The 27145-nt window shown below is 43.5% G+C and overlaps 1 protein-coding gene across 1 annotated transcript in view; it reads left to right on the forward strand.

Moving 5' to 3' along the window:
- The window catches only part of FKBP11 (FKBP prolyl isomerase 11), a 44969-nt gene extending 19789 nt beyond the window's left edge, over nt 1-25180 (forward strand). The window contains exons 4-6 of the mRNA XM_068265195.1: nt 13331-13364; nt 19285-19355; nt 24942-25180. Of these exons, the coding sequence (XP_068121296.1) occupies nt 13331-13364; nt 19285-19355; nt 24942-25159 (323 nt within the window). The 3' untranslated portion in view covers nt 25160-25180. The remainder of the gene's footprint in view (nt 1-13330; nt 13365-19284; nt 19356-24941) is intronic.
- The last annotated feature ends 1965 nt before the right edge of the window (nt 25181-27145 follow it).

The following is a 27145-nucleotide window of genomic DNA, read 5'->3' on the forward strand; positions in this document are numbered from 1 at the left end:
TTAATTAACAAAGCAAAGAAATTGCCTGTCTGATTATTAGTGGTTACATTACAGAAAATCTCCAGGAAGCATTAAATAAAACTATTATTGAAGTTATGGCAGTTATTGCAGGTCATTTTTAAAAACCTTTTTGTCCTTGTTTGTTATCTGCTTTGAGGGCTCATTATCCTTGTAATTATATGTGACAGACAGCGCATTTCTTAAAGGACCACTCCAAGGAAAAACAAGACGTTTTAAATCAGGATGATACCATGTATTGGCTAACTAAAAATAATAAGAGTAAGCAAGCTTTTGGCTTTGCAGCCTTCGCCGGGCTTACATCCTGTTTTGGATCCATCCAAGGAAAAAAGTAAGCAGTTAAAATCTGACAGAACCGATACGTTTTGGACTATATATCTCCACATGGGGGATTCTCAAGGTTTTCTTTGTTTTCAAAAGCATTTCCAGAACAGCAGTTGCTAATTCTTTGTTAGGGAGGCTGGCTGGTGTCTTACTATTCTGGCAGTTAGACTTGGCAACTGCTGTTCAGGAAATGCTTTAAAAGATAAAGAATACCCTGAGAATCCCCCATGAGGAGATGGACTAGTCCAAAACCTCTCAGTCTTGCCAGGTGCCATGCCGATTGACCAGGTCTTTAAGTGAATGAGTAATAATTCAATTCAGGTTCAATTGGGCCCACCTGCTGATCGGTTTTCATACAATACGATCTGAATAATCTGTTTGAAAATACAATGATTCACTGAAAATAGTGTCCTCGTCCCAAAAACAACCTGATATAGTCTTACCGGAAGTGTCCTTGCTTTCCACAGCCTTGTGTGCTGCCGTTCTACTCTCAGCAACTATGCAAGTTCTAGGTTGTCAATGGTAAGCATAGCATAGCATAGCATAGGAGATCTTTACAGCACTTTTCAAACATTAGTTTTAGAATTTAAGTACATTAGTTTTTGAATCTAAGTAAAGCAAGTGAAATCCAAGCTATGCGATTACAGCCTAGCCGAAAACTGGTGTCATTTCTGTAACTGATAATCAGGCTCGGTCTGACCCACCGAACCCCCAATTTTTCCACCAGTGGGCCCCGGCTGCCCCGCCTCCTGGGGGCCCCAGAGCTGAGAAGGAGGGGAGCACAGCACAGGAAGGGGGGAAATTGTGCACAGAGCAGCGGGGAGAGGGGAAGCCTCCCCCCTCCCTCACCTAAGGGCCCCCCTCTGCGCTCCCCCCCTCCAAAATAGCAGCCAGCGGCAGCAGTGGGGAATAGCTTACTGGCATCAGAGCGATACTGCTGCGTGCCGCTGGGCTGAGCTGGTCTCCATCTCCTGCACTGACCTATCACGCTCTCGCAGGAAGTACTGCGAGAGCGTGATTGGTCAGTGCAGGAGACGGAGACCAGCCCAGCGGCACGCAGCGGTATCGCTCTGATGCCGGTAAGCTATTCCCCACTCATTGCCACTGGCTTGCTGCAATTTTGGAGGGGGGGGGAGCGTGGAAGGGCGGCCCCTAGGTGAGGGAGGGGGGGAGGCCTCCCCCCCTTCCTGCTGCTCTGTGCACAATTTCCCCCCTTCCTGCACTGTGCCCACCCCTTCTCAGCTCTGGGGCCCCCACTAACTGGGGACCTGCCTTTGTGGGGATATCTGCTGCCAATCTAATTGCAATTTGTGGGGATATCTGCCTCCAATCTAATTGTATTTTGTGGGGAAATCTGCTGCCAATCTAATTGCATTTTCTAGGGATATCTGCCGCCAATCTAATTGCATTTTGTGGGGATATCTGCTGTCAATCTAATTGTATTTTGTGGTGATATCTGCTGCCAATTTAATTGCATTTTCTGGGGATATCTGCTGCCAATCTGATTGCATTTTCTGGGGATATCTGCCACCAATCTAATTTCATTTTGTAGGGATATCTGCCGCCAATCTAATTGCATTTTGTAGTGAAATCTGCCACCAACCTTATTGCATTTTGTGGGGATATCTGCTGCCAATCTGATTGCATTTTGTGCGGATATCTGCTGCCAATCTATTTGCATTTTGTGGGGATATCTGCCACCAATCTAATTGCATTTTGTGGGGATATCTGCCGCCAATCTAATTGCATTTTGTAGTGAAATCTGCCACCAATCTTATTGCATTTTCTGGGGATATCTGCCACCAATCTGATTGCATTTTGTGGGGATATCTGCCACCAATCTAATTGCATTTTGTGGGGATATCTGCCGCCAATCTAATTGCATTTTGTGGGGATATCTGCCACCAATCTAATTGCATTTTGTGGGGATATCTGCCGCCAATCTAATTGCATTATGTGGGGATATCTGCCGCCAATCTAATTGCATTTTGTGGGGGTAGCTGCTGCCAATCTGATTGCATTTTGTGGAGATATCTGCCGCCAATCTGATTGCATTTTGTCGGAAAATCTACTGCCATTTGACTACTTGATGAATTATCATGAGGCATGTAACTACTTGATTATTTTATCTAAAATGTATCTGGTCAGACCTAATCTCTGTGAATAACACCGCTACTTTCTTTATTTTTTTTTTTAAAGTCTGCCCATGATTCATCATGACCACACCCATGTTCCAGTGCGTGGTGACATTTATTTTTGCTGCGGCGCCCTGCACGCGCCGCATGTGGACATATTCCTATTGGAGACTGTCCTCAGAAGTGCTCACAATCTATTCCCTACCATAAAATCATGCAAAATTTCTAGAGTACATGTGTATGTGAGCAAGAAATGGGGGGGGGGGGGGGGGGAGGAGAGGGGATCGGGGAGAGGAGGGCGGGCCCCAGGCTGAAACTTCCTTGGTGGGCCCGTAGTGTCCCAGTCCGACCCTGCTGATAATACCCTTTGCGGAGATACAACAAGCTAAAGAAGAGAGCCGGGCACCGATCCAACCATGCACTTTATTTTATACTTATTGTCATATTGTCACAGGCTGAGGGCTGGAGATGCTATCAGCTTTCTTCAGTCCCCTCTCCTTCTCCCTCCTCCCCTCTGCCTTTGAAATCAATGGCTAGTAACACCTCCCCCTCCTCTTGCCCAGACTGAGCTCCTGTAAGCCCTTGCTATTGTCTGAAAATGCCTTGGCACTCGGAAAACTGTGGGCGAGGCTTGTTTAGTTTATAGGGAATTAAAGTATTAAAACAAAAACAAAAAAGTATTTGGCTTTAGGAATGCCCTATAAACTATAGGAAAGGGACACAATTATGCAATGAGTAAATGTTTATCTCGGATCCACTTTAAATTCCACCCCCCACCCAGCACTCTATACATAATAATCCGTATGGCTCAACAAAACCTGCCACAGACATCCACAGTGTCAGTATCAGGTCCACTGCATGGAAAATGTGCCAGTATCCAGTTACAAGTCCCATTAGAAGCATCAGGCTTCCACTGGATTGCAGAAGACCAATGAGAATCCTCCTTTGTTTGAGGGAGGATTCCCATTGGACTGTTGCTATCCAATAGGGAGCCTCGATGTATCTGCTAGGGCTCCAGTCTGTATGCCGGTGCGCCTCCTGTGCAGTGAACCAGAGCAGCGGTGGCAGAGGGATGCAATCAGTTTTTATAGGCTAAGTATTTTTATCCGCTATAGTGTGAACCCAGCCTTATTGTGCGGATTGTGGATTTTTTTGTTGGATCGGTGCCAGGCTCTGACCTCTGGCTTATTGTTCGCCAAATATTTTCTGTTCGGGTCAGGGCCGGATCATCCTCTAGGCAACCTAGGCAGGTTCTTGGGGCCTAGTGGGTGTCAAGGGGCCCACCTGCCACCTTCTCTGACCTCTCTCCACTTCAGGTTACCAAAAAGATTGCAAGAGGGCCCCCAAATCTACCTTGCCTCGGGCCCCATTATATCTTAATCCATCTCTGGTTGGGGTGCAAGGGAATCTGGAAAGGGACCGTTTCCCTGACCCCCATTGCAGCCTCTTAGTGTTCAGCTAAATGTGAGTATAAGTATTTAGCTGTGCCAGCTGCTGTAAACACTGCACACCGCGTATTGGACTGTCTGCCTACAGAAAAGTTCAAACGTTTTCCTATTTCAGAGCAGCACTTCTGTACTCTCCCGTACAAAGTGTGACTGAGCAGCAGCCCGAGAAAGCCATTTATTACTGTGTCAAAAATGTTCCTTTCAAGTAGTGCTTGGGTGGAGAAACATTTCTCCCGATTCTGATGACAAAACTTTGCCACGGTGGGTTTGTGCTGGGAAAGGCACACTTAACAAGCGGCTTCCCTCTGTGTTTGCTGCTGCCTGCCGCTCCTGGGCTCTCACTTTTATTCCATAATGCTCAGAGATGCCACATTAAAAATAGAATAGATTGATCATGTTTGGTAGAGAGAATAGTGTGATTGTGTTACTGGCTTTGAAATATTTCTTGCCGTTGTCAGCTTCTTTATAAAACATGAAAACAAGGTATGAGGACATTTGCTGTATAGGTGTTTCCCTTGCTCTACAGAGAAACAATACAGCTTGAAGAGAGGCATAGAAAGTGTTTATGCCAAGATCAAGCAAGGCAGACAGAGGTCAGCCAGGCAGGCAGAAGCCAGGAGAGGTCTGTTGTAGGTTAGGCTGAGGACATTTAAGACTGTATTGCCTGATGTCCTTCTCCAAAAGCAAACATTACAAGCACTGTAGACCAGGTATGAACAGATGTGTGCAGGGGAAGATTGCCTGTTATTTATAGAGACACCTAACCGTCAGTGATGGATGGCTGAATTGTCTATCTTCTTCTCACCAGGCTGCGCTTGTTTGTCATCATCTGGAAGCATCATTGGTGACATTTTCCAATGATGGGCAAACAATAGATGAACAATCTAGGTTATGTGGGTGGTTTTGAGGGGCTGTTAAATATCCAAACCCACTTTTAGGTGTCTTATTTCTTGATATGCTAACTGGCTGGATATTTCATATAATTGTTTTTCACCGACAGAAGGTACAGGCATTCCCTGCTCTATATTGTAGTCACAAAACTGTTTTCATATCAATAATTGCCTATCTGCGCCTCAATGACCATTCCATTAAAACTTCAATAGAAACGTTTATCATAAAACTTCAATTTATTAAAATACTCAAAGAAAATAAATGTCTCCCAAGCTTTTACTGAGATCAGCTGACCTCACCACAACACACACCTCCATTTACACGGTCCCATTCACAACTTAAAATGGTTGCACCCCCCCCCGCGCAAAAAGCCAGCTCCAGCCGCCTGTGATTGTGCAGAGTGATCCCACTCCAATTGCGTTTGGTGACAGACTGCAGGCTTGTCCCTTATCAGTTGTGGCAGTGTGAATGACAATTCAAATTAAAGTCCGTGCACATAAAACATGTATTCAAAAATACATAAAATTCCATCAATAATTCATCTCCAATAAAACAGAGATCCTCTTTATACACTTAATAAGCTGTGTTGTTGAATTTATAGCAGTAATTGCTGCTCCGCATAAAGCGTTTTAATGATAGACTCACGTATCCTTCAATGAAAGGCTGGGGAGTTCAAGGCTGACATCCAAATCGAGGGAGTCATTTTGCGCAGCTCTACCACACTTGCCCTGATTGGTGGACAAGTGTGGTGACGTCACCTGAAACTTCGGTCCACGCAGATTACCATCGTAAACAGCAAGTAGCTCCGGGCTCTTGGGTGTCTCCGGCCGGGACTAGAGAGCGTGTAGAGCTGCGCAAAAGGACTCCCTCGATTTGGATGTCAGCCTTGAACTCCCCAGCCTTTCATTGAAGGATACGCGAGTCTATCATTAAAACGCTTTATGCGGAGCAGCAATTACTGCTATAAATTCAACAACACAGCTTATTAAGTGTATGAAGAGGATCTCTGTTTTATTGAAGATGAATTATTGATGGAATTTTATGTATTTTTGAATCAATTTTTTATGTGCACGGACTTTAATTTGAATTGTCATTCACACTGCCACAACTGATAAGGGACAAGCCTGCAGTCTGTCACCAAACGCAATTGGAGTGGGATCACTCTGCACAATCACAGGCGGCTGGGGCTGGCTTTTTGTGCGGGGGGTGCAACCATTTTAAGTTGTGAATGGGACCGTGTGTATGGAGGTGTGTGTTGTGGTGAGGTCAGCTGATCTCAGTAAAAGCTTGGGAGACATTTCTTTTCTTTGAATATTTTAATAAAATGAAGTTTTATGATAAACGTTTCTATCGAAATTTTAATGGAATAGTCATTAAGGCGCAGATAGGCAATTGTTGTATTATATGTCCATAATTCGATGAGGTTTGAGCAAACCTCATAGCTCTCGCTGCGGCCTATAGATTCATTATTAGCAAAGCGCCACAGTCACTAATCCTGATCTTGTTTTCATATCAAAATGGGACATAGGGATGTATGTTTCTATCGTGTGTCTCTGTACTTGTGCTCAGTTCACATCAAGCTGACTCAAATGACCCATTTGGAACAGACAGAGCAGTGTCCGATCTGATTGTATGTTGTTTCCGATGGTGTGACTGTTGATTAGGAAGGTCTAATCTGCTGCTAATCGTTCAGTTAGTGGAGGTGTGGAAAATAAGCAACATTTGTTACTACTTTTTGCAGGTATGCATTCCTGCAGGAAATGATAAACACCAAGCGCCACATGCAATCCGAGGTGATAAGAAGCTCATAGTGTACCACTTTATTAAGCTTCCCACACACAAGGATGAGGCACATTGCCCAGCAGGGATTGTGATCCAGACCCTCAGACGACATTGCATGGGAGACACTGAAAAGACACATCGCTAGCCTGCAGGCTTGCAACTTGTTCTCTTGCCATGTGGGGGGGGGGGGGGTTAGAGGGCTGATGGAGAAGTGCTGGAGTGACATCATGCAGCCAGCCAGATGGGGAGAACAAAGCTCTAGGCCAGCAGTCGTTTGAGTCAATCCACCAGGCTGATTGCTGGCGGGGGTGTTGGGGGGCATCGGGGGCCGCTATATACATGCTAGATTTCCAGCAGAGGCGGTCGTTATCAGCCGCCTCGGCTGAATTTCATATAGTGTCTGTACAAAGCTTTACAGAGCCCTGGCTTGTTTTCTTTTTCGGTTTTTGAAATTCCTAGCTGGCTGAAATGGAAAGTAATATTATATATTAAATGACTAAAAAATATGCTGCTCTTACATGTGTTAGCAGTACATTTTTAATGAACGTTAATTTTCACTTTAAGCTTCCTAGGCCTCTTCAGACTGTTCTATGGCTGCCTACTGAATTGGAGTCGTGTAAGAGAGTATTACATCTTCCCAGCCAGTTGTTCAGGACTGCAGGCTGTGGTACTTACAGGCACTTGTATTAAGTGACACTTCATTTATGTCAGGACCAGTGTTAAGTGTTAGATGACATTTATTAATCACCAGAGTCCTGTTCCAGTTAAACTACTCCCCTGAGCTTTGTACCATCACAGCTGGAGCAAAAGCCTGCTGATACTTGGCATAAATCAACAGGAAGTGTGTAGACTGTTCTTACTACTAAAACAGTCATTTATTCATACTTTAGAGAAGTGTTTCTCATGTTATTACAGCATGTACCCATTTATTAATGGTCGTTTTTACAAGGTACTCCATGCTGTGGGTAAAATCATCTCAAGTACCTTTTAACCCATGTGTACAACAGTACTTTATAAGGTTTTGTTCACATCTAAAATCGAAATAGCTGACGGCAGCAATTTTCGATTTTTTTTTTGCACAATTTTTTTTTCTTCTCCCATCACTTACTTGCACGATTCGATTTTGTGTAAAGCGCTTTTGCAGAGCAGTTTGTTTTTTCACTTCCTGGCGCAAGTCAGGAAGTGAACTCTTTGACCCGGAAAATAATAAATACAATGTACGGTATTTATTCTTAACCACTTGAGGACCCACCCTTTACCCCCCCCTTAAGGACCAGCGCTGTTTGTTGTGATCTGTGCTGGGTGGGCTCTGCAGCCCCCAGCACAGATCAGGGTGCACGCAGAGCGATCAGATCGCCCCCCTTTTTTCCCCCCTATGGGGATGGTGTGCAGGGGGGGTCTGATCGCTCCTCTTGGCTGGCATGTTGCGGGGGGGGGGGGGCACCTCAAAGCCCCCCTCCGCGGCGACATTCTCCCCCTCCCTCTCCTACCTTTCCCCCCCGGTGATCCGGGCTGCACAGGACGCTATCCGTCCTGTGCAGCCAGTGACAGGACGTCCCCTGTCACATGGCGGCGATCCCCGGCCGCTGATTGGCCGGGGATCGCCGATCTGCCTTACGGCGCTGCTGCGCAGCAGCGCCGTACAATGTAAACAAAGCGGATTATTTCCGCTTGTGTTTACATTTAGCCTGCGAGCCGCCATCGGCGGCCCGCAGGCTATTCACGGAGCCCCCCGCCGTGAATTGACAGGAAGCAGCCGCTCGCGCGAGCGGCTGCTTCCTGATTAATCAGCCTGCAGCTGGCGACGCAGAACTGCGTCGCTGGTCCTGCAGCTGCCACTTTGCCGACGCACGGTATAAGCGTGCGGTCGGCAAGTGGTTAAAAGCGCTGGGGAAATCGCTATACCAAGCTCTTTTTCAAGCGTTTTGCAATTTCCTATACCTTACACTGAGGGAAATTGCCCCAAAAATGGTGAGTGAACTCACTCATAGGGAATCATTGCACAAACGCTTTTAGGGCAATTTTAAAAAATCGCCGGCACTTAAAAAAAGCTGAAAATGCCCTTAGTGTGTGAACAAGCCCTGACTGAGTATAAATGCTCCCTAAACAGTCACATACACTTTTATTAAGTTGCACATTTTGTGTATGTAAAAAACACAGAAGTACACTGATGATTAAAAGTTATAATTACCTGGCACGCCATATGTGTAAGTCCCCATTCACAATGGGAATAGCAAAACACTAGAAAAATCACTAGTGATTTGCAAAGCAATTTTCTTCTGTATTGAAAGCTATTTTGGAGCCAAAAATCGCTGTCAATCTGTACAGAGTGAACACTGCCATTGATTTTCATTGCCATAACGCTTTTTCAAGTGCTGCTGATTTACAGACAAGCTGAAATCGCTAGTAAAATGCTCCAGTATAAGTTATGCCTAATTGTCTTCACCAAAGTCCTAAATCAGCGGGGTTACAGCATGTAGCTCCGCCCCCTTGCCCAATATGGCCATGGCCTTTCTCTATGTGATATACAGGCGGGCCTCTACTTACAAACAGGTTCCGTGAGATTGTTTTATAAGATGAATTTGTTTATAAGATGAGATTTTTAGTAAGTTGAGTCCTGTGTTAAATAAGGTAAAACATGAATAAAGAATTTACTTTTGGACAACTCTGGATTTGGACACACAGTATAAAGTATATTTTTGGGTTGTTTTAAATGAACTTTTAGTGCGTTTTAACAACATTTAACAGTTTATACAATACTGCAACATTTAGCAACAAAAATATGTAAAAAAAACAACAGTATTGTATCTTTTGTACATGAAGACAACTTTGTATCTCTGAAACATTGTAACTTGAATCATTTGTAAGTAAGGGTCTGTTTGTATTTGATTATTACTTTAATAGGGACACCATCTTCCGTGGCGCTGTACATATTACAAAACAGACAGTAGCGGGGGGCATAGATACATGAGCAGTTCAACACACTGTATAATCAGGACATTCAGCAATACAAGTACAAATACCGTATATTCCGGCGTATAACACTGCTGGGCATATAAGACGAGCCCACAACTTTTCCAGTTAAAATATAGAGTTTGGGATATACTCGCCGTATAAGACTAACCCTCTTCCAACGCACACCAAATAATTTTTTTAAAAAAAGTAATATACTGTTGCTATGTATGAACAGATACTGGTGCTGTACTGTATGTGGTACCCAGTATATAACACTGGGTATTGACTGGTTGGACTGGTCCACTCTCCCTCTCTCTAAGTGGATTGGTCAGCTCTCCCTGTTTATCAGAGCGGTATGGAAGAATAGATTGCGCTGTGCCCATAAAACCCGCCTCTTTCACCCTACTGGCCCACCCTTGTCTCCTATTTACCTCCTTCTCTGCCTCTCAGATCTCGCACATGTGCGCCTGTGCCGCTTCACTACAGTCCTCAGCAGCGAGATCTGAGAGGCGGTGACAGGATAGTGCGTATCACCCGGCATCAATGACACCCAGCGTATAAGACGACCCCTGACTCTTCAGAAGATTTTCAAGGGTTAAAAAGTAGTCTTATACGCCAGAATATACTGTACATACAATTGATGCATAGTTTGATGTATAGAAAGGCTGAGGTAAGGGGGTGGAGCTATGCATACGATTTATTACACGGACGCTGCGCCAGATAATTATAACTTATAAGCATTAGTGTACCTCTTTGTTTTTTATGTACACCAGGGTTCTGCTATAACAAAAAAGTAGCAACATTACAAAAATAAAGTACAGGTAACTTCAAAGCAAAATTATTCTTATTTGACTGCTAGAAATGATCAATGTCAATGATATGCAGATAATTCCAGCCTCCATACAAATGTAATGTAAAGTGTTGCTTGCTTTTGCTATATAGCAATAGACAAAAGTTATGGTGGTTTCCTTGTTTATGCGATCATTTGCTGAAATGTTTGAAGAAACTGCATATTCATCCATACAAGGAATTGTATAATCTGGCAAACAATGTCTTACATCAGTAGGCAGCCCAAAGCTGTGGACCAGTAATGGTCGGGCCAGCATGATACAATTATTAACTGTGGTCTGCAATACAGGTGTGCCTGCTTGGCTTTGCAGAGTGACATCCAGACCAGACCTACTGAGTGTTAAGCTAAAGCACACACTTTCAACTAATGTCACCTGCAGCTATTGGGACTCGATCTGTACACATAGGCTAGTGTATATCCCCCAGTTGACATTACGTGGCCTAATGCAGTACAGACACGTTGCTAGCCTGGAGGCTAGCCACAGGTTCTGTTGCTATGGGGGAGGGGGGGTATTATGGGAGGGGTGGTAAGGGTGAGCAGCAGGGTTGGGCAGGGCTCGGAGAGATGATCCTGCACTCTGGATTTCTCGCCAACGCCTCAGGGGCCACTGGCCGCACACACACACACACAAACACACACACACTAAATTCTCAGCAAGGTCCTGAGACAGCCCCATATTGCCACCTCATCTGAAAACCATCCAGCATGTGTGTAAAGCTTTATGGGGTTGCATAAAATTATTATTATGGTATTTATAGCTCGAGCCCAGTGACTTAGCTAGGTATTTTATATTGGTTAATTATATTATTTATTGGTTCAGTTAATCTAAACAATTTTAATAAAGTTTTAAAGAGAACCTGTACTGAGTAAAATTATTTAAAATAAACACATGAGGTAACTTCAAATAAAGATTACATAGTTACCTTGCCATCAGTTCCTCTCAGAAGCTTACCATTTTCTTCTTACAGTGATCCCTTGCAGTTCTGACAACAGAACTAAAATATATCAGTTGCTGTCAGTTATGTATCAGTTGCTGTCAGTTATAGCTGAGAGGAGAACTGATGTGTGCATGTTTCCCTATGGCTCGAGTGGGTGATTTTACAGTTTAACAGTGTGCTGACCAACTGTAATAGGGTAATAGCCATTTTCAAAATGGAGTACGGAGAATTCCCTTGATCACAGTGGACAAACAGGAGGCAGGAGAGGAAAAATAGATTGAGGAGTAGACTACACAGGAGGTAAGTATGACTTGTGTATGTTTATTTTGACTTTTATTTTCAGTTCAGGTTTTCTTTAAGGTTCAGTAAACCTCAAAAGAATAACCTAAGGCCATTAAACTGCCAATATTTGTGGCCTGGTTATGTTTAGATAACTGTATTTAGAATAAGGCTATAATAATAATCTCATGCAATAAAATAAAGATTTGTATGTGCGCTGGATGGTTTTTGGATGAGGGGCTGTCTCATAAACGTACCCACCTACTATGATGGCCGACTTATACTCTTGGCTGTGATGGATAAAAGCGAGTAAGAAGGAGGGTGCAAAGTTCACTACACTGCCTGAGGCAAAATATGAGCTGGAAACTGCATACCGGTCTATATAAATAATATCAAAGTCCAACCTGATTGGGTTTAAAGATGGAACACCTGCCGCAGAGCATACCAATCCCCACATTTGCTGTTCACAGCCAGCTAGCAACAGTTCACAGCACATCTCTAGTGACCTGAAAGGAGAGACAATAACAGCACAACAGGCAGGACAATAACAGCCCAAACCCCAATATATATCAATGTATAATCAAATCTCAGCAATCTCATGAGGCCCTCACTCTATACTGTCGCTCAGCTCTCTCATTCTCCCAAGCCGGCTGTTTGCAGGAAACAGGGGATGTCTATTCAGACTTCAGATGAATCCCAAACATTTCAGGTGACATAAGTCTAATATCTCTATGAGGCTTAAAAAGGGAACTTCAGCGAAAAGGGGGAAAAGATAAATCAATACATTGCAAAGCAAGAAGTTAAAAAATAGAAGAGAGGTCAAGAAATGTATGGTATTCACCATGTAATTTGTTCATATTGTTTGATCCACAATCAGCCAGCACATAATCATCTTTACTACTGGCAGACATGAAAAAACAGACAGTGCCATCTGCCATTATCTATAATCATATCCCCTAACAATGCTATAGGCCAAAAGCAGGGTCGTAGCAATAGGGTTTGCAGAGGTTGCGACCGCATCGGGGCCCTTGGGCCAGAGGGGCCCCATAGGGCCCTCCCTAAACTACAGTATTAGCTCTCTATTGGTCCTGTGCTCGTAATAATTACTTCTATAGATACTTTGAATAGTGGTAATCATTAACAAGCTGTTCCCCATCCCCTTCTTGCACCTCTGATGCTGTAGTTGCCCTTGGCAGGTTTTGTATCAATTGTTATGTACAGTGTGCTTAGGGGGCCCCAATGTAAAACTGCATCGGGGCCCCCAGCTCCTTAGCTACACCACTGGCTAAAAGTTTGTTTTCTTTATAGATATACAGTACCTATACAGAGAGAGAGAGAGAGAGAGAGAGAGAGAGAGAGATACTGGTTGCTTGGCAGTTTGAAACAGCTGTTATTTCCCACAATGCAACAAGACTCACAAACAGGAAACTGTCAGGATCTAGGTCCTGACATCATACTGTGGGAGGGGTTTCACCACAATATCAGCCATACAGACCCCTCTGATGATCTATTTGAGGAAATGTAAAGATTTCTCATGGTAATAGGAGTATCAGCTACTGACTGGGATGAAGTTCAGTGCTTAGTTATAGTTCCTCTTTAAGATTCTTACTTGGCTTATATCAATATTCCCTAATTAAATAATATTCATTCTGCAGAGATAGCGGAGAGCAAACGTTGCCTACTAATGCGGTGTCTTATCTGTATCCACAGGTCTAGAAAGGAGTCTGCTGGGAATGTGTGTCGGGTAAGTATCTGTAACATCGCTGTCCCAATCTGTGCATATTTCTCTTCCTGAATTCAGTTCCGTTTTGCATATATGAATGTGACATCTCAAAGGAAATCACAGCTGTTTGAATAGTTTAGCTTGACAGGACTTCTGATCTGTTGAAACACAAGTCCATATTTACGAAGCGGTGCTTTTCCCCCTCCGCATTCTGTGTGTTTTGTCACTACAGCAGCGTTTAGAGTCTGTGGTAAGCCGTCAGCGTTCCCTCTTCATGACTTTCCTCTCAGGCACACTTGCTGCTGCATGTGATTATCTGATGCTCATCAGGTAGTTGTCACTAAGTGGAGGTAGTGCTGACTCATTAATATTTAAGGCGATTTGGCGATAAAAGGCAGAGGTTGATAATATGCGAAATGTCTGCAGCTTGTGAATGGCTTGTGAATTTTTAAACAGGAACAGATGGAAGAACAGTGGTAAATCTATAAGCAGGAGCGAAGGCTTTGTCAAACCAAATAAACTGCGACAAGGAGATTTTTAAATATAGATGAGGCTGTGATTGGTTGCCTGTTTTTAAGACTGAACATTGAAATAGTAGTAATGTTCTTGTTGCTGAGCAACCACCGCAGTGGCCGTCTTTAATTTGAAATGGGTTGTATTACAGGGGGAGGTTATCAAGGCTTCTCACGCATTCTAATGAGTGTGACCTGCAATGGAGACTGGACATGGACTTTAATAAAACGCATTACAATGCAGTACTGTGAACAGCCCCATAGAATTGTATGGGCAGAGTTGACATGCAAAGTTATTCTGCAACGCAACTTAGAACTGCACAATGTACACTGTTAAAAAAGATTTGCGCATCTGCCCTTGCCTCTGCATATAATATGTATAGTGTACACTTACTATCTGAACTTCCTCTCTGCTCTAAAAGATAAGCAATGCTATAATAATCTTTAAAGAAAAATATTTATTTGTTACAGTTTACAGAACTCCTGCAATAAAACTGCAGTATTTCTACTTCCTGCTTTCATGGAAGCAGGCAAAGGGTTAACATCCTGGGTTTACAAATTAGCTGAGGCTGCTGAGATTCCTGTGCTGACACAGCTGAGAGCTCAAATTACAATTGTGACTTGCAGCTGAGGGAGAATTAGACAGGCTCTTCGCTCTAAACACAAAGAGGGTGGATTCATCTGTGTTTTCCTAGTGTCCAGTGCACAAGTTCAGGTTCACTGTATGAGCAATGTAAACTGCTGCTAATGTAGTTTCCTGATTATAGTACTGACATCATTATCTTGACGTCCTCTATATGTCGAGAGAGTAGTTTCTCCCTGGCTTCTGTGTCAGTCTACAGGTGTGGGCATTACTGGGTGGGGCAGGGCAGATGAATGTAAGGCAATACTGTAAACACAGTCTGTAATGATCTGCTCAGCTGTCTGCATGGGCAGACAGTTGCTTGTCCATTCTTTAGGTCTGAGTGCTACAGGTCTCTGGAAAAGAGACCTGTCTTCGCTTTGCAAGTTTCAGAGTTGCTCTGCTGCTGAGGAATTTGCATATACATGTTATGCAAATTGCTTAGCTGCTTCTTCTGATGGCTTGTAGTATAAAAGCCATTTCTTCCCAGAATTCCTTGCTGGTCATGATGGTTTGTTCCTGCTGACTCACTTGGAGTATCAGTCGTTTGCTATTGTTTGCTAAGATTATCTTAGAGTAATTCCTTGGGACTGCACTAGGCATCCCTTCTAGCATAGTCAGGTTGTATTATCTGTCTTGCCTTATATCTGTCTGTCTCTTGCGATTGTCTTGTCGCCAGCGGCGGTCGACAGGAAATCATTTTGCCTTAGGGGTGCTAACCAGAGCAGCAGTTGCTACTGGTAGCCCCATCTGTTTGTCGGCAGCAGCGGTGGGTCCTTCTGTGCTCTACCTGGGAGTGTAGGCCAGAGCTGCGGTTGCTGCTGGCTGCTCCTTCTGTCTGTCTTGTCTGGTACGAACGCTTGCTGTAGGCTCGGTGAGGTAACCGTTTAGCAAGCGTTTGCAGTCTCTTTCTCGTGTTTATGTTACATTGGTTAGTTAGGGTGGCACGCTTATCACTGGGCACCTAACGCGCGGTGATCGTGTCTTAAACGTGCTCGCTGTTGCGAATGAGTGCAGTGTTCGCGTTTAGCTAGCGTTTGTTATTTTCCTTGATGTTCTGATTGTTGTTATTTGCTATGTCTTTCTTGCTACACTTGTGCTCTGTCTAATTCGGTCTTGTGTCACTTTTGGCAATCGCCACTCTTGCGATTGTGTTCCCACTTCAGTTCCGTTGTTGTGTGTTCACCGTCGCTGGGTGGCGACTAGATTGGTGGACACACATACATTCTGTCTCTGTGCTCTCTCTCTTTAAGGGCTATTTTGCCCTGCATTGCTTCAACTCGTACAATTCCCAGCTGGCATATGTGGCTGTGCAGAGGCTGTGTTCATCTGCACTCCACAGCTCCATCTGCCGGTGGGAATTGCCCTCTACAGGTGCATAGCACCCAAGCTGGGTTCTGACAAATTACACGCTTGTGGAGGATTTCCGCAGTGTCAGCGCGCGTCCTGTGCGCTGACCACGGAAAAAATTCCCCAATCGTTACACAGTCAAATTAAAATGATAATGGTTGAGGACATTAATCTGACCTGATCATTCAAAACCTATGGAAAATGTAGTTCAGGTTAGGCAGCATAACAGAAATTGGGTGTACAGCAGTTTTTGAAAAATTGCAGTATCCAGTGAAGCATTTACATTTAAAGCCCCTGTCCAGCCTAACTCTGTTCACTAGATGCCCTATGCCCTCTTCCCTCTCCCAGAAGACTAGTTATCATTGTGTGTCACAGTAAAAATACCCTAAATACTGCAACTGCACCCCTTAGTTCTCCAGTGATGATGATTGTTTCCAGGTTCAACGATCTGTGCTGTCAAACTCTGCCTACCATGCCAGCTCACTCTATAGACCCCTGTGGGAAGATTGAGTGACAGGCCAACCACTGCTCCCCCTCCTTCCCCCCCCCCCCCACATCCTGATTAGAAACAGTGGTGAGCAACAACTTGGCAACACCTCCTTTCCTAAAAAGCAGCATAAGGAAAGGAATCACATATCCTTTGGGCTCAGCAGCAGTCACGTGACCCCCCCTCCAAGTACATCTACATTATTTGCGGGATTTTTTTACTATGCCACAGTACGATTGCTGGGAGGTGGTGGAGAAAGTCTAGTTAATAAAATGTTTGGCTGGCCAGGAACAGGTAAAAGTGAAATTCCTTTTGTTGAAAAAACAAAAAAACACAAACACCCTCCCTTCCCCGTTCTCACTTCTGTGCTTTAGGAGAATTTTCATAAACATTATTTCAGCTTTTTTTTTTACCTTGGTTTTATGTGTATAGACAAACACAGCCACTCTACCAGCTTCCCAAAAGAAAATGCCAGATGGGTGTGTCAGCATTTGCTGCAGATTCCTGAATACTCCAGGTGTGTAGAAAGAGTTGCAATGCTTCCTGCTCTGTGCAACTAATTACTCATGCAGGAAAAGGGCTGTTGCTGGGCAGTCCAGTTCATATGTGTACTCCAAAGGAGTATCAAAAGGGGGGGGGGGGACAAATTAAGTGTATTCAGCACTATCCTCCCCTCGCCCACAACCCTCCGTGCAGCATTTTAGGAAGACCCACGCGCCCTGCTACCCGCCCACCCCCATCACTCATTGATGTCACAGCCACTGAGCTTGATATACTGGAGAAGGTACATGCCTTCCCTCCAATCAGCGCACAAAAGAGGCGTGAGTCAGCAGAGAAGGTTGGGCCACTGACATGATGCAGTAGCCCACATCCAGAACCCAGTTCCAGTGTCATATCATGGCTAAACCTTTGTCTTATGAGTATAAAAGAGAGGTTTGTGGTAAGGGGTCCTCTTCAGTGCTAGTTATGAGTTATGTTAGCTGGGATTTGAATTTCACTTGAAAATTAGGCTATTGTACATAGGCTGGGTTAAACGAAATACCGTTCCAGTTATTTGCCTGGAGTCACACTTTGAAGTAGATTTTTCAGCACCATCGAACTTGCATTACAAAAGCTTTATAATTCTGAGTAAAAACTACTCAATTTTTACTCTGAATGAAAAAACACGACTCCCAGTTTTGGATGTTTGAAGCCCCTCCCCCCAATCCCCTCTCTATTCTCTGTAGACAATAAAAGAATATCACTGTATGAATCTCCCAGCAATGATGAGGCCCTGGGAGTAGTCTGATCTTGCCTGTATGTGTGACTACCCTGTATGGTCTATGAGAACTTCTACTGAACAGGCCTGATAGTGCTATTAAATAACGTCCTCTGTGCCTTCATTATACCTGGCCCTTCTGACGATTTCCTATATGTCAGGTCTCACATAGATAAAAGAGGGATAATTTTCTTCTAACTTATACATAAATGTCATCCCTAGCTACCTCCTGTCTCTCGTCCTCCTCTTTTCTTTCACTCCAGGGAAAAAAAATCACATAGCTTAATAGTATAGCTGGTGTGCTGGGAAGTAAATAACAGTGATTGATGTACAGGGGATCATGTCAAAAAAATGGATTTTATTTGTGGAGGTAGAACAGAGCTGCAATAACCTCTTCTGCCCATAGAGGGCATCTGTGATTATGACAGGAAAGAAAGGAGCTAGAAGTAGAAGCTGTAACATTTACCATGAATTATTAGTAGATTTTTCTGTGGGAAGTGATGGCAAGCATGTTAGTAAATGACCAAAATAAATCAGTGACTGTTCATTCTGCTCATCATTTACAGTTGTCAGCCATATTATTAGTGTATGCGAATGATGTAATTGCAGCAGCTGATGTAATTGATAGAGAAAGCTGACAAAATGTGCAGAGTCATCATGCAGAATGTCAGTTTTTTTTCTGCGCAAAAAATATATCAAGTGTGAACTAACCCATTGATTAACATGAGTTTTTCTGTGCAGAAAACGCGCATGAAAACAGTCAAATGTGTTCCCTACTAATAGTATAGTTTATGTGGCAGGGGGGTTAAGGTCAGGTGTCAGGAAGGGGGTTTGTGCAGGGCAGGGAGCTAGGGTTAAGCGTAAGGAAGAGGTTTGCACTGGGACAAGGCATTAAGGTTAGGCATCAGAAAGGGGGTTTCCGATGGGGGGGGGGGGGGGTTTGACAGGAAGGGGTTTGCATTGGGATGGAGCACTAAGTTTAGGCGTCAGGAGGGGGGTTTGCGCACGGGGGGAGGGGGGTCTTTGATGGTTAAGGTTAGGCATCAGGAAGTGTTTGTTAGGGTTAGGCATGGGGGTGGGGGGTCCTGCGTGAGAGTAGGGTAAGGTTTAGCTGTAATAAATGATCAAATATTGGTAGACGTTACGGATCTTCTACGTTCGACAGGAGGTTTACATTGTTTAAAAGGAAATAAATGTCAGCCTCCATATCCCTGTCACTTCAGGTGTGCTTTAAGCTGCTGAATATCTGCCAGTGTGTGGCCAGCATAAGATCGTAGAGATACCCGACTGCAAATTCCTTTGCAATCATCGATTGATGTGAATGTTTTGTACCTTTCGTAAGGTGTTCCTGAATATGCCAGGACCGTATTAATGAATAAAATAATGATCAGAGCGGAATGCTTTGCATGTTTATTCTTTGTCTTCAGCAGATAACTGCATGAAAGAAATGACTAGTTTTGCAGAAATATATACGGCACACAGCTACCTGCTGACAGCTCCCGGGGAACTGTGAATATCAGTAATCCACAGCAGCAATCTCCTTCTCTATCTTCCTAACCTTTGTGTTGCAGCAGGATAGATAGTTCTCTGCAGTCATTGCTGTAATTGTGCTCATTTTCTATCAATATCCCAGTGGGGTGGATGGCTGACTGTCACACTGTGCGTCTCATTGATGGGCCACCTTGATAATCCTGTGATTATTCTGTCATCAGGGAGAAGCGTAAAGTGGTTATCCCACCTGGCTTGGCATATGGGAAGAGAGGCTACCCCCCTTCTATACCAGGTAATTCATAATCACAACTAATCCTTTCTGATGTTTGCTGTTCAGTGCTGTCAGGCCAGAATGACTTCCAAATAGAAAAGCAAAGCCGGTATTTGGCAAGAGAATAAAATACACATGCGGTGTATACTTTCCAAACAATGCTATGGACACATCTAACCAATCTAAAATCGCTATAACACTGAACTGAATATATCTAAACTGATGTGTGTGTACCCCCACCCATTACTGCTCACCAATGGCTTTATTTTTGATAGAAATACCTGACAATTGTCAACAAAAGATTTTTTCTTTTTTTTTAGAAAATGTTCACAGGAGTTTTCATATAGTTTACTTATGTCTATCTGCATTATTGTAAATGTTAATATATGTCTGTGATGTCTTCTTAAAGGACAAATGAAGTGAGAAGAATATGGAGGCTGCCATATTTATTTCCATTTAAACAATACTGGTTGCCTGGCAGCCCTACTGATCTATTTGACTGCAGTTGTGTTTGAATAACACCAGAAACAAGCATGCAGCTTATCCATGCAGCTAATCTTTTCAGAACTGACAATAATGTCAGAAACATCTGATCTGCTGCATACTTGTTCAGGGTCTGTGGCTAAAAGTATTAGAGGCAGAGGTTCAGCAGGATAGCCAGGCAACTAGTATTGTTTAAAAGGAAATACATATGGCAGTCTCCATTTTCCTCTCATTAGTTGTCCTTTAAAAATAAACACAGATATTCACCTAAGAAGTGGGAAGGCTCCTCCGTTTGAATCACCCACCGTGAGAGACTTCAGAAGTCTTTAGAAGCACTTGGGCTCCCGAAGACCAGCGGCTCTGTACTCTGCACGTGAGGGTGTGCATGAGAGGGCGCTCGCGAGTGCGCAGTATGGAGTGGCCCGTCTTCGGAAGCCCAAGTGCTTCCAGAGACATTCCAAGCCAGCCCACAGAGCCATGGCTTGTAGACTGCTAATGGGGGAGCCTGCAGGGACCGTGAGGAGACCGGGAAGGCTCTATAGGACCCAGAGCCTTCCCTCTGCTTAGGTGAGTATCTGATTTTTTTTATTTTCACTTCAGACTCCCTTTAAAGAGGCAATGTGGTGACATATAGTATAATGCAGTAAATTATCCAGGATACCCACTTCTATGGTATAGTGCCTGGTTTCATCATCAGAAGCACCTCCTATATCTATATATTGCTGAATATTGGTATGTAGTGCTGCCCTCCCACTGAGGCTTAGCCTAGGCTGTTTAGCTGTGCTCCTCTGTGCCTGCCTAGATATGAGTTACAGCATCAGCCCCATACACAGTACATTTTATACTGCATTGTATAGATAATAAGGAGGTGACCCCAGATCACCACTATATACAAGCTAATACGTTAGGCTAAGTTCACACTGATAGATTGCCGCGTGAGTTTGGTGTCTTCTGACAACATGCATGTTGCAATGCTCTGTACCTCATTGCTAGTCATTTGTAACAAGGATGTGACTTGCATGTAGTCGGCGACGCACAGCTCAGATTCCGTTATTACCACAGAAACTGACACAACAATGTGAATGGACTTATTGCGGCATGTTGTAACATTGCTTTATAACAGACGGCAACATGAACAACAGCCCAAACCGAATTGTCACTGAAAACCGTCAACTATAAAAATCTTTTCTTTTTCAAAGACAATTTTTTGCGATTTTTGCATCAGAAAAACATAACAACGGTAATAATAATAAGCAGTAAAGAAACAACATTCCATACAGCCGCATCATATAGCATTGTGAATGTGACTAAAACAAACCTTGATAAATTAAAATCATGAGCTACAGCAGGGAAGCGGTAAAACATCTGCCAGGATTTCGTTAAAGTACACCTGAAGTGTGAAGGATATGGATTTATTTCCTTTAAAGAGAAACTCCAACCTAGAATTGAACTTTATCCCAATCAGTAGCTGATACCCCCTTTTACATGAGAAATATAATGATTTTCACAAACAGACCATCAGGGGGCGCTGTATGACTGATTTTGTGCTGAAACCCCTCCCACAAGAAGCTCTGGGACCGCGGTATTCTGGGCAAACTGCCACAATGTAACAATGTTCACAGACAGGAAATGGCTGTTTACAGCTGTCTGTAAAGCCAGAACAGCTAGAAACAGCTACATAACCTGCCCACAGTAACAATGTCACCATGTAATACATGTCAGAATGTGAATCTGGGAGAGGAAAGATTTTACAATGAGCAAACACTTACTAAATCATTTATACATAATTATGGTAAAAAATGAAGCACTTTTTTTACTACATTATTTTCACTGGAGTTCCTCTTTAAGGCTACTTTCACAGTAGGACGTTGCGTTTTGATGCGACGTTAAAGTTGCAACGTAAACTGACAAAGCAACGTCCCAAAAAACTCACAACGCAACTAAATGCCCCGTTATCGTCACATACAGTAGAGCATACAGGCAATGGAAAGTATGCTTCCAAGTCATTACTGAGCATGTGCAAACAGTCCAACGCAGCTAATAACGTGTATAACGCACAGCATGCAGCACTTTCTAATAATGCTACCCGTTACACACAAACGCAACATGTGCACTGTGAATGTCACAAAGACTTAGCATTGCTGTGCGTTAGTCTGCATTGAGACATTTTCTAACGTGCGACTTTAACGTATCACTGTGAAAGAGGCCTAAAAGAAGTTGGCTGGCAGTCCTGCTTCTCTTCCTGACATCAGTAGTGTCTGAGTTACACACCTGGAACAAGCATGCTAATCCAGTCACACTTCAGTGAGAAACATCTGATCTGCATGCTTGTTTAGGGTCCATGGCGAAAAGTATTAGGGCCCATACACACGCCTGACTTTGGTCGGCTGACGCAGCCAATAACAACCGCCTCAGCCAACATGGCTTGTTCACAGTAGCCCCTAACCTGCAAGTGATCCTCCCCAGCGGATCTAGTCACCCCCAGTGACTTCGATCACATTGTTCGCGCCGTGCCCCCTCCCGCTGCATGATGACACATAACTGCTGCTTGTCCTCCCTGCCCCCCCACAGCAACACAAAACCTCATCAGCTACACAGCTGACACGCGTGTGCAGCCCGGCCCAATGATGTCACCCAAGGAATCAGTTCCTGATCCCCAACGGGCAACATCTGTCAATGGTGTGTAGGCACTTTTAGAGGCAGAGAAGCAGCAGGGAAGCCAGGCATTGTGCATTTTTTAAAAGGAAGTTAGTACGTCAGCCTCCGTATCCCTCTCATTTTATGCATGTGTCTGTATCACCGTTGGGGAGATTTCCCACACACAGGCAAGTAATGCAGAGGGATTTTCTCCTCAGGAAAATACGGTGCATTTCCTCCTTAGCAGTTGTTCCTATTCATCACTATTAAAGAAAGGCTGAAATACAGGTTTGATGGGTTTATCTTGTGTAAATCGTATGAAAGTCATTATAAATTGTACTGTAAATTCTCGTCTTGGGAATTCTGGGAAGCAGTTCTCTGAATACCAAACACAGTTGATTGCTTGTCACGTATGGCTGCAGCCTGGACAGTTATCACTACTGAGCAAACACATATTGATGGACATCTTCCAGGTGCTTTGTAAGCAGGGCCGGGCCGAGGCATAGGCTGGAGAGGCTCCAGCCTCAGGGCGCAGTGTAGGAGGGGGCGCAGAATTCATTCAGCTGTCATTCCTAATTGTGTTTGAAGCACAAAGAAATAAGAAAAGGGGATACATGGCAGTGACTGCCAGCCAGATAACTAGATATTAAAGTGTTGGGGAGGTTGTGGGCCCTGTGGCGCCTCTTAGTCTAATAGCAATCAGTGTTTGATGGCTCGGGTGGCAGGGATGGTGGGGCGCACTTTGGTGTCTCAGCCTTGGGTGCTGGAGGACCTTGTCCCGGCTCTGTTTGTATGACCTTGAGTTCTGGAACAATCATGGACAGACTGAACAATGCATAGCATGTCATTGCGAATGGATTGAATATTGTAGGATAGGTGAATAATATAAGATAGAAAAGACTTGTTTTCCTTTATACACACAATTCAATTTCCTGTCAGATAGATCGGTTGAAAGGATAATTTCCAACAGGTCCAATTTGTTTTCTTATCGATTTTCCAATTACGTCTATACAAAATCGATCAGAAAACGGAAATCAGATCAAACCTGTCTGAAATTATCATTTCAACCTGTCTATCTGATGAGAAATTGCATGGTGTGTACTAGACATTCACCTACCTGGTGGTTTGATTATTTCCAGATTTTAGGGTCTAAAAGTGGTGCAATTTTTTAGCATGCTTTTAGACGCTAAAATCAAGAAAAACAAATCACACCACAGAGACATCTATGGCAGCCCAGCATTAACTCACCTCCCTAGGATCGAGTGCTATAGTGAGATTGCCGCCTGTCGTCATGATGACAGATGGCCATCTCACCAGGGGGATGCAGCGTCCCCAAAGACAGGAAGGAGAATGGCTGTTGGAGTCTGAATCCCGGGGAGGTGAGTTAAAACGCCCGCTGCACTTTGCATAGAGCTCCTGGCGGCTACCACAAGTCAGGCTTTGGGTTACTACTCCAGGCTGCTTTTTTCCACCCCGAGCTTAACTCGGGGTACCGCCAGGGAGGTTAAAGGGTGAGTCTTCTCAGAACAGAGAAGTCACTTTGCAAAACCATGAGAGAGATGCCTTGACTAGAGACATACTGGTAATATATAACACTTCACATCCAGTTATGATGCAAAACAAAATTATTTTATTTAGGACTTATCCAAAAAACATCAATAATTAAAAACAATTTAAAACCACCTTCTTAAACCGATTGTTCTGATTGACGACAAACGATCATTGTATCAATCAATCTGTTGATCCTAATTTCAGATTGATTCTATTAGTCTAATTGGATTGTTTATCATTTTCCGCTCAGTTGGTGGGCCTGAACGATCGTTTCCGATCAATCACGACCGTCGATCGTTTGGGGTCATTGTACCAGTTTACCCTTCTACGAGATTGGGTATATTGTACAATCAAGATTGTATCTTAAGTGGGCACCTTTAGACCAGGTAATCAATTGATATCTACAGGTACACTTTTAATAGCAATAATTTATCTGTTCTGACACTGTGCTCCACCAGATATTATGCTGGATACACACAACACTATTTCTCGTCCCATCTACGGTAATCAGTCCATTATTTCCGTCATGTCCGATCTGCTCCCGTTCAATAACAGGATCAATTTTCCAAAGTTATCACAGGAAAATCAATCACACGATGCAGCATGCAATTGATCGGGAATCGGCCTGTGGTGTATGGGCAGCTGACTGATCTCTCTCTAACCAGATTCGATTACATAGTGATTTGTCTCCTGTCTCTTGGCCAAATATGCCCATCATTGCTGGATAAGTGCAATCCTAAAAATCAATATCCTGATTAAAAAAGGCCAGAAAATGTTAAAACTGCTTCAGTTCATAAGGTGAAAACAACCTCTAGTTTTGAAGTGGTCAAACAGTAAACTATCTAAACATGTTTTCCTTCTTTAGAAATATTTTACCTCTATGTGTGTCATAGTGCTAATGTTCCTGATGCTAAGGTGTCCACTTTCCACCTACAGGCGATGCTGTGCTTCAGTTTGAGACAGAAGTAGTAACGCTATCGAAGCCCACACAATGGCAGACGTTTATAAATGATGTCCTACCCATGCTTTGCCTTGCCATCGTGCCCACTCTGCTAGCATTGATTGGATACCACCTATATTCCAAAGCAAAGACGCCAACCGTGTCCAAGAAGAAGCTGAAGGAAGAGAAAAGGAACAAAGCCAAAAGGAAATAAAAACTCTTAACTTTTCTCACACATCAGCGTCTGATCAGTTATTCCTTTTCAGGTTATCCTTGTTCTGGGGTCATTGCACTGCCCTTCTTACTGAGAAATGTTCTAGACCTGAGTCAATGTGCTGGTGATTCTGGACACACACAATGCTGAAACATTGGAAAAGTACTTGCTTTGCATACCTAGCATCCTGTAGGAGGTATCACGTTAAACTACAGCATATCACCAAAATGTTATCCCACAATACATTATTTATATTATTTAAAGGGTACCTGAGATCAGGATTTTTTTTCTACATCAAAAGGCATGGGTGCGTTTCCATCACAAAGACAATTCCACACATACCTTTTGTTTACATATCTGAAGCTATTTTTAAGAGATATTGATGTTTTTCCACTGGCCAGCAAAGTGAGAGGACACTGTGAAATGATAAGCGTGTGTCAGATGTGTAGGTCCTGACAGACAAGGGTTCTGATACAAGAAAGTTTACTTCAGGATTGTTGAGCAACAATATACAGTAACTTATCACTTATCAGATTTGTTTTCTCCACAACTATCTGTAGTCAGGACAATGCAAGCTGATGATTGCTGCTGTAAATAACTGTATATTGTACACTCTTTGAGTTTTGTAAGGGGTATTTAACATAAAATGTTTCTTTAGTGTTGTGCTGGCAGTATTATGGAACCATCACCCTCTGAGGGCCCGTAGGAACACATGGAGGAATAATCTATAACATAAACTAACAGCTGGGCTGGCAGGAATGGCTAAAGCAATGTGAGGCTTTGTAGACAGAGATTGGTTAAAGGTTGTTTCTCTGATCTTTCTCTAGTTGTGTGGCCCTACCATCTCCATTCCTCATTCTACTCTGCTTCCTTCACCTACTTCACTCCAGTGCTAGGTCCCACATTTTATCATTCTTGTCAGTTTGTCTTTCATCTTCTCAGTTCCCATACCAGTTTCTGTTCTCTATGCCATTCTTAATTTATATGTCACCTACCTTCTCTATTCTTTCTTTCACTCTCTCCAACACTTCCTCCTACTGCTCTGTGTCTCCCACCTCATCTGTCGATCTAGTCTCTATTTAAATTACTTCAGCTCCTCCATTCCCACTTCCCACTCACCTCTGAACTTGCTCACCCCCCTCCCCAAACCCTGAAAAATGTTTCAGTCCTCTGCACGCCCATCTTGCCCCCCCCCCCCCCTCTTCATACCTCAGAAACCTAGAAACAGCCTAGGATATAATCATGAAGTGTTTGCAGACGAAAGTTGAAAAGTACATAAATGTCTTCATCCATCACAAGTATCACCTCTGTCCAGAACAGAAGTCAAGCAGTGTTACTAGAAGAATACAAGTATAAATATGCAGTAAGCGAAAATTATTCCAGGCAAACCCACCCCCCTCTTTGTTCTGTAAATATATATTGCAACCAGTCATTCTTGTTATTATATACTAGATTCCATTTTATGCTTCAGGTTGAAAAGAAACATCAGTATTTTTTTGTTCAGGGATCACTGCAGACAAAGCCGGCTACGTTATAAAATGCTTCTCCTGAAGTCAGCGGCTGAATTTGCATAAATAACATCTCTAGTTTTTTAATTTTGCTGCACAGCAAACTAGATGCTTCAGGAAGTTTCTTAGTTGGACTTATACTATATGTACCTTATTTTATTTAATCATGTCATTTCAGGTACACTGTGAAGCAAGTATTTAAAATTCCTCATTACAGTGTTAAACTTTGGTTGGGGTAAACCCTTCAGTTTTCTGAGGCCTAGGTCTATAGAGATTTGAATGTTAGCATGCCAAATTTGAAGAGTACTCTCCATTTTATGGGTAGCCAGTGGAGTGAGCAAAGGACTGGTGTTATATGGCAATGGCGAGGCTGGCTTGTTAACAGCCTTGTGGCAGCATTCTGTACTAGCTGCAGGCGGTGCACTGTCTTTATTTAGAATGCCTGAATAGAATGCAGTGAAATAGTCCCAGCTGTGAT

The sequence above is a fragment of the Hyperolius riggenbachi genome, chromosome 2, assembly GCF_040937935.1.
Source record: "Hyperolius riggenbachi isolate aHypRig1 chromosome 2, aHypRig1.pri, whole genome shotgun sequence".
Taxonomy (NCBI): Eukaryota; Metazoa; Chordata; class Amphibia; order Anura; family Hyperoliidae; genus Hyperolius; species Hyperolius riggenbachi.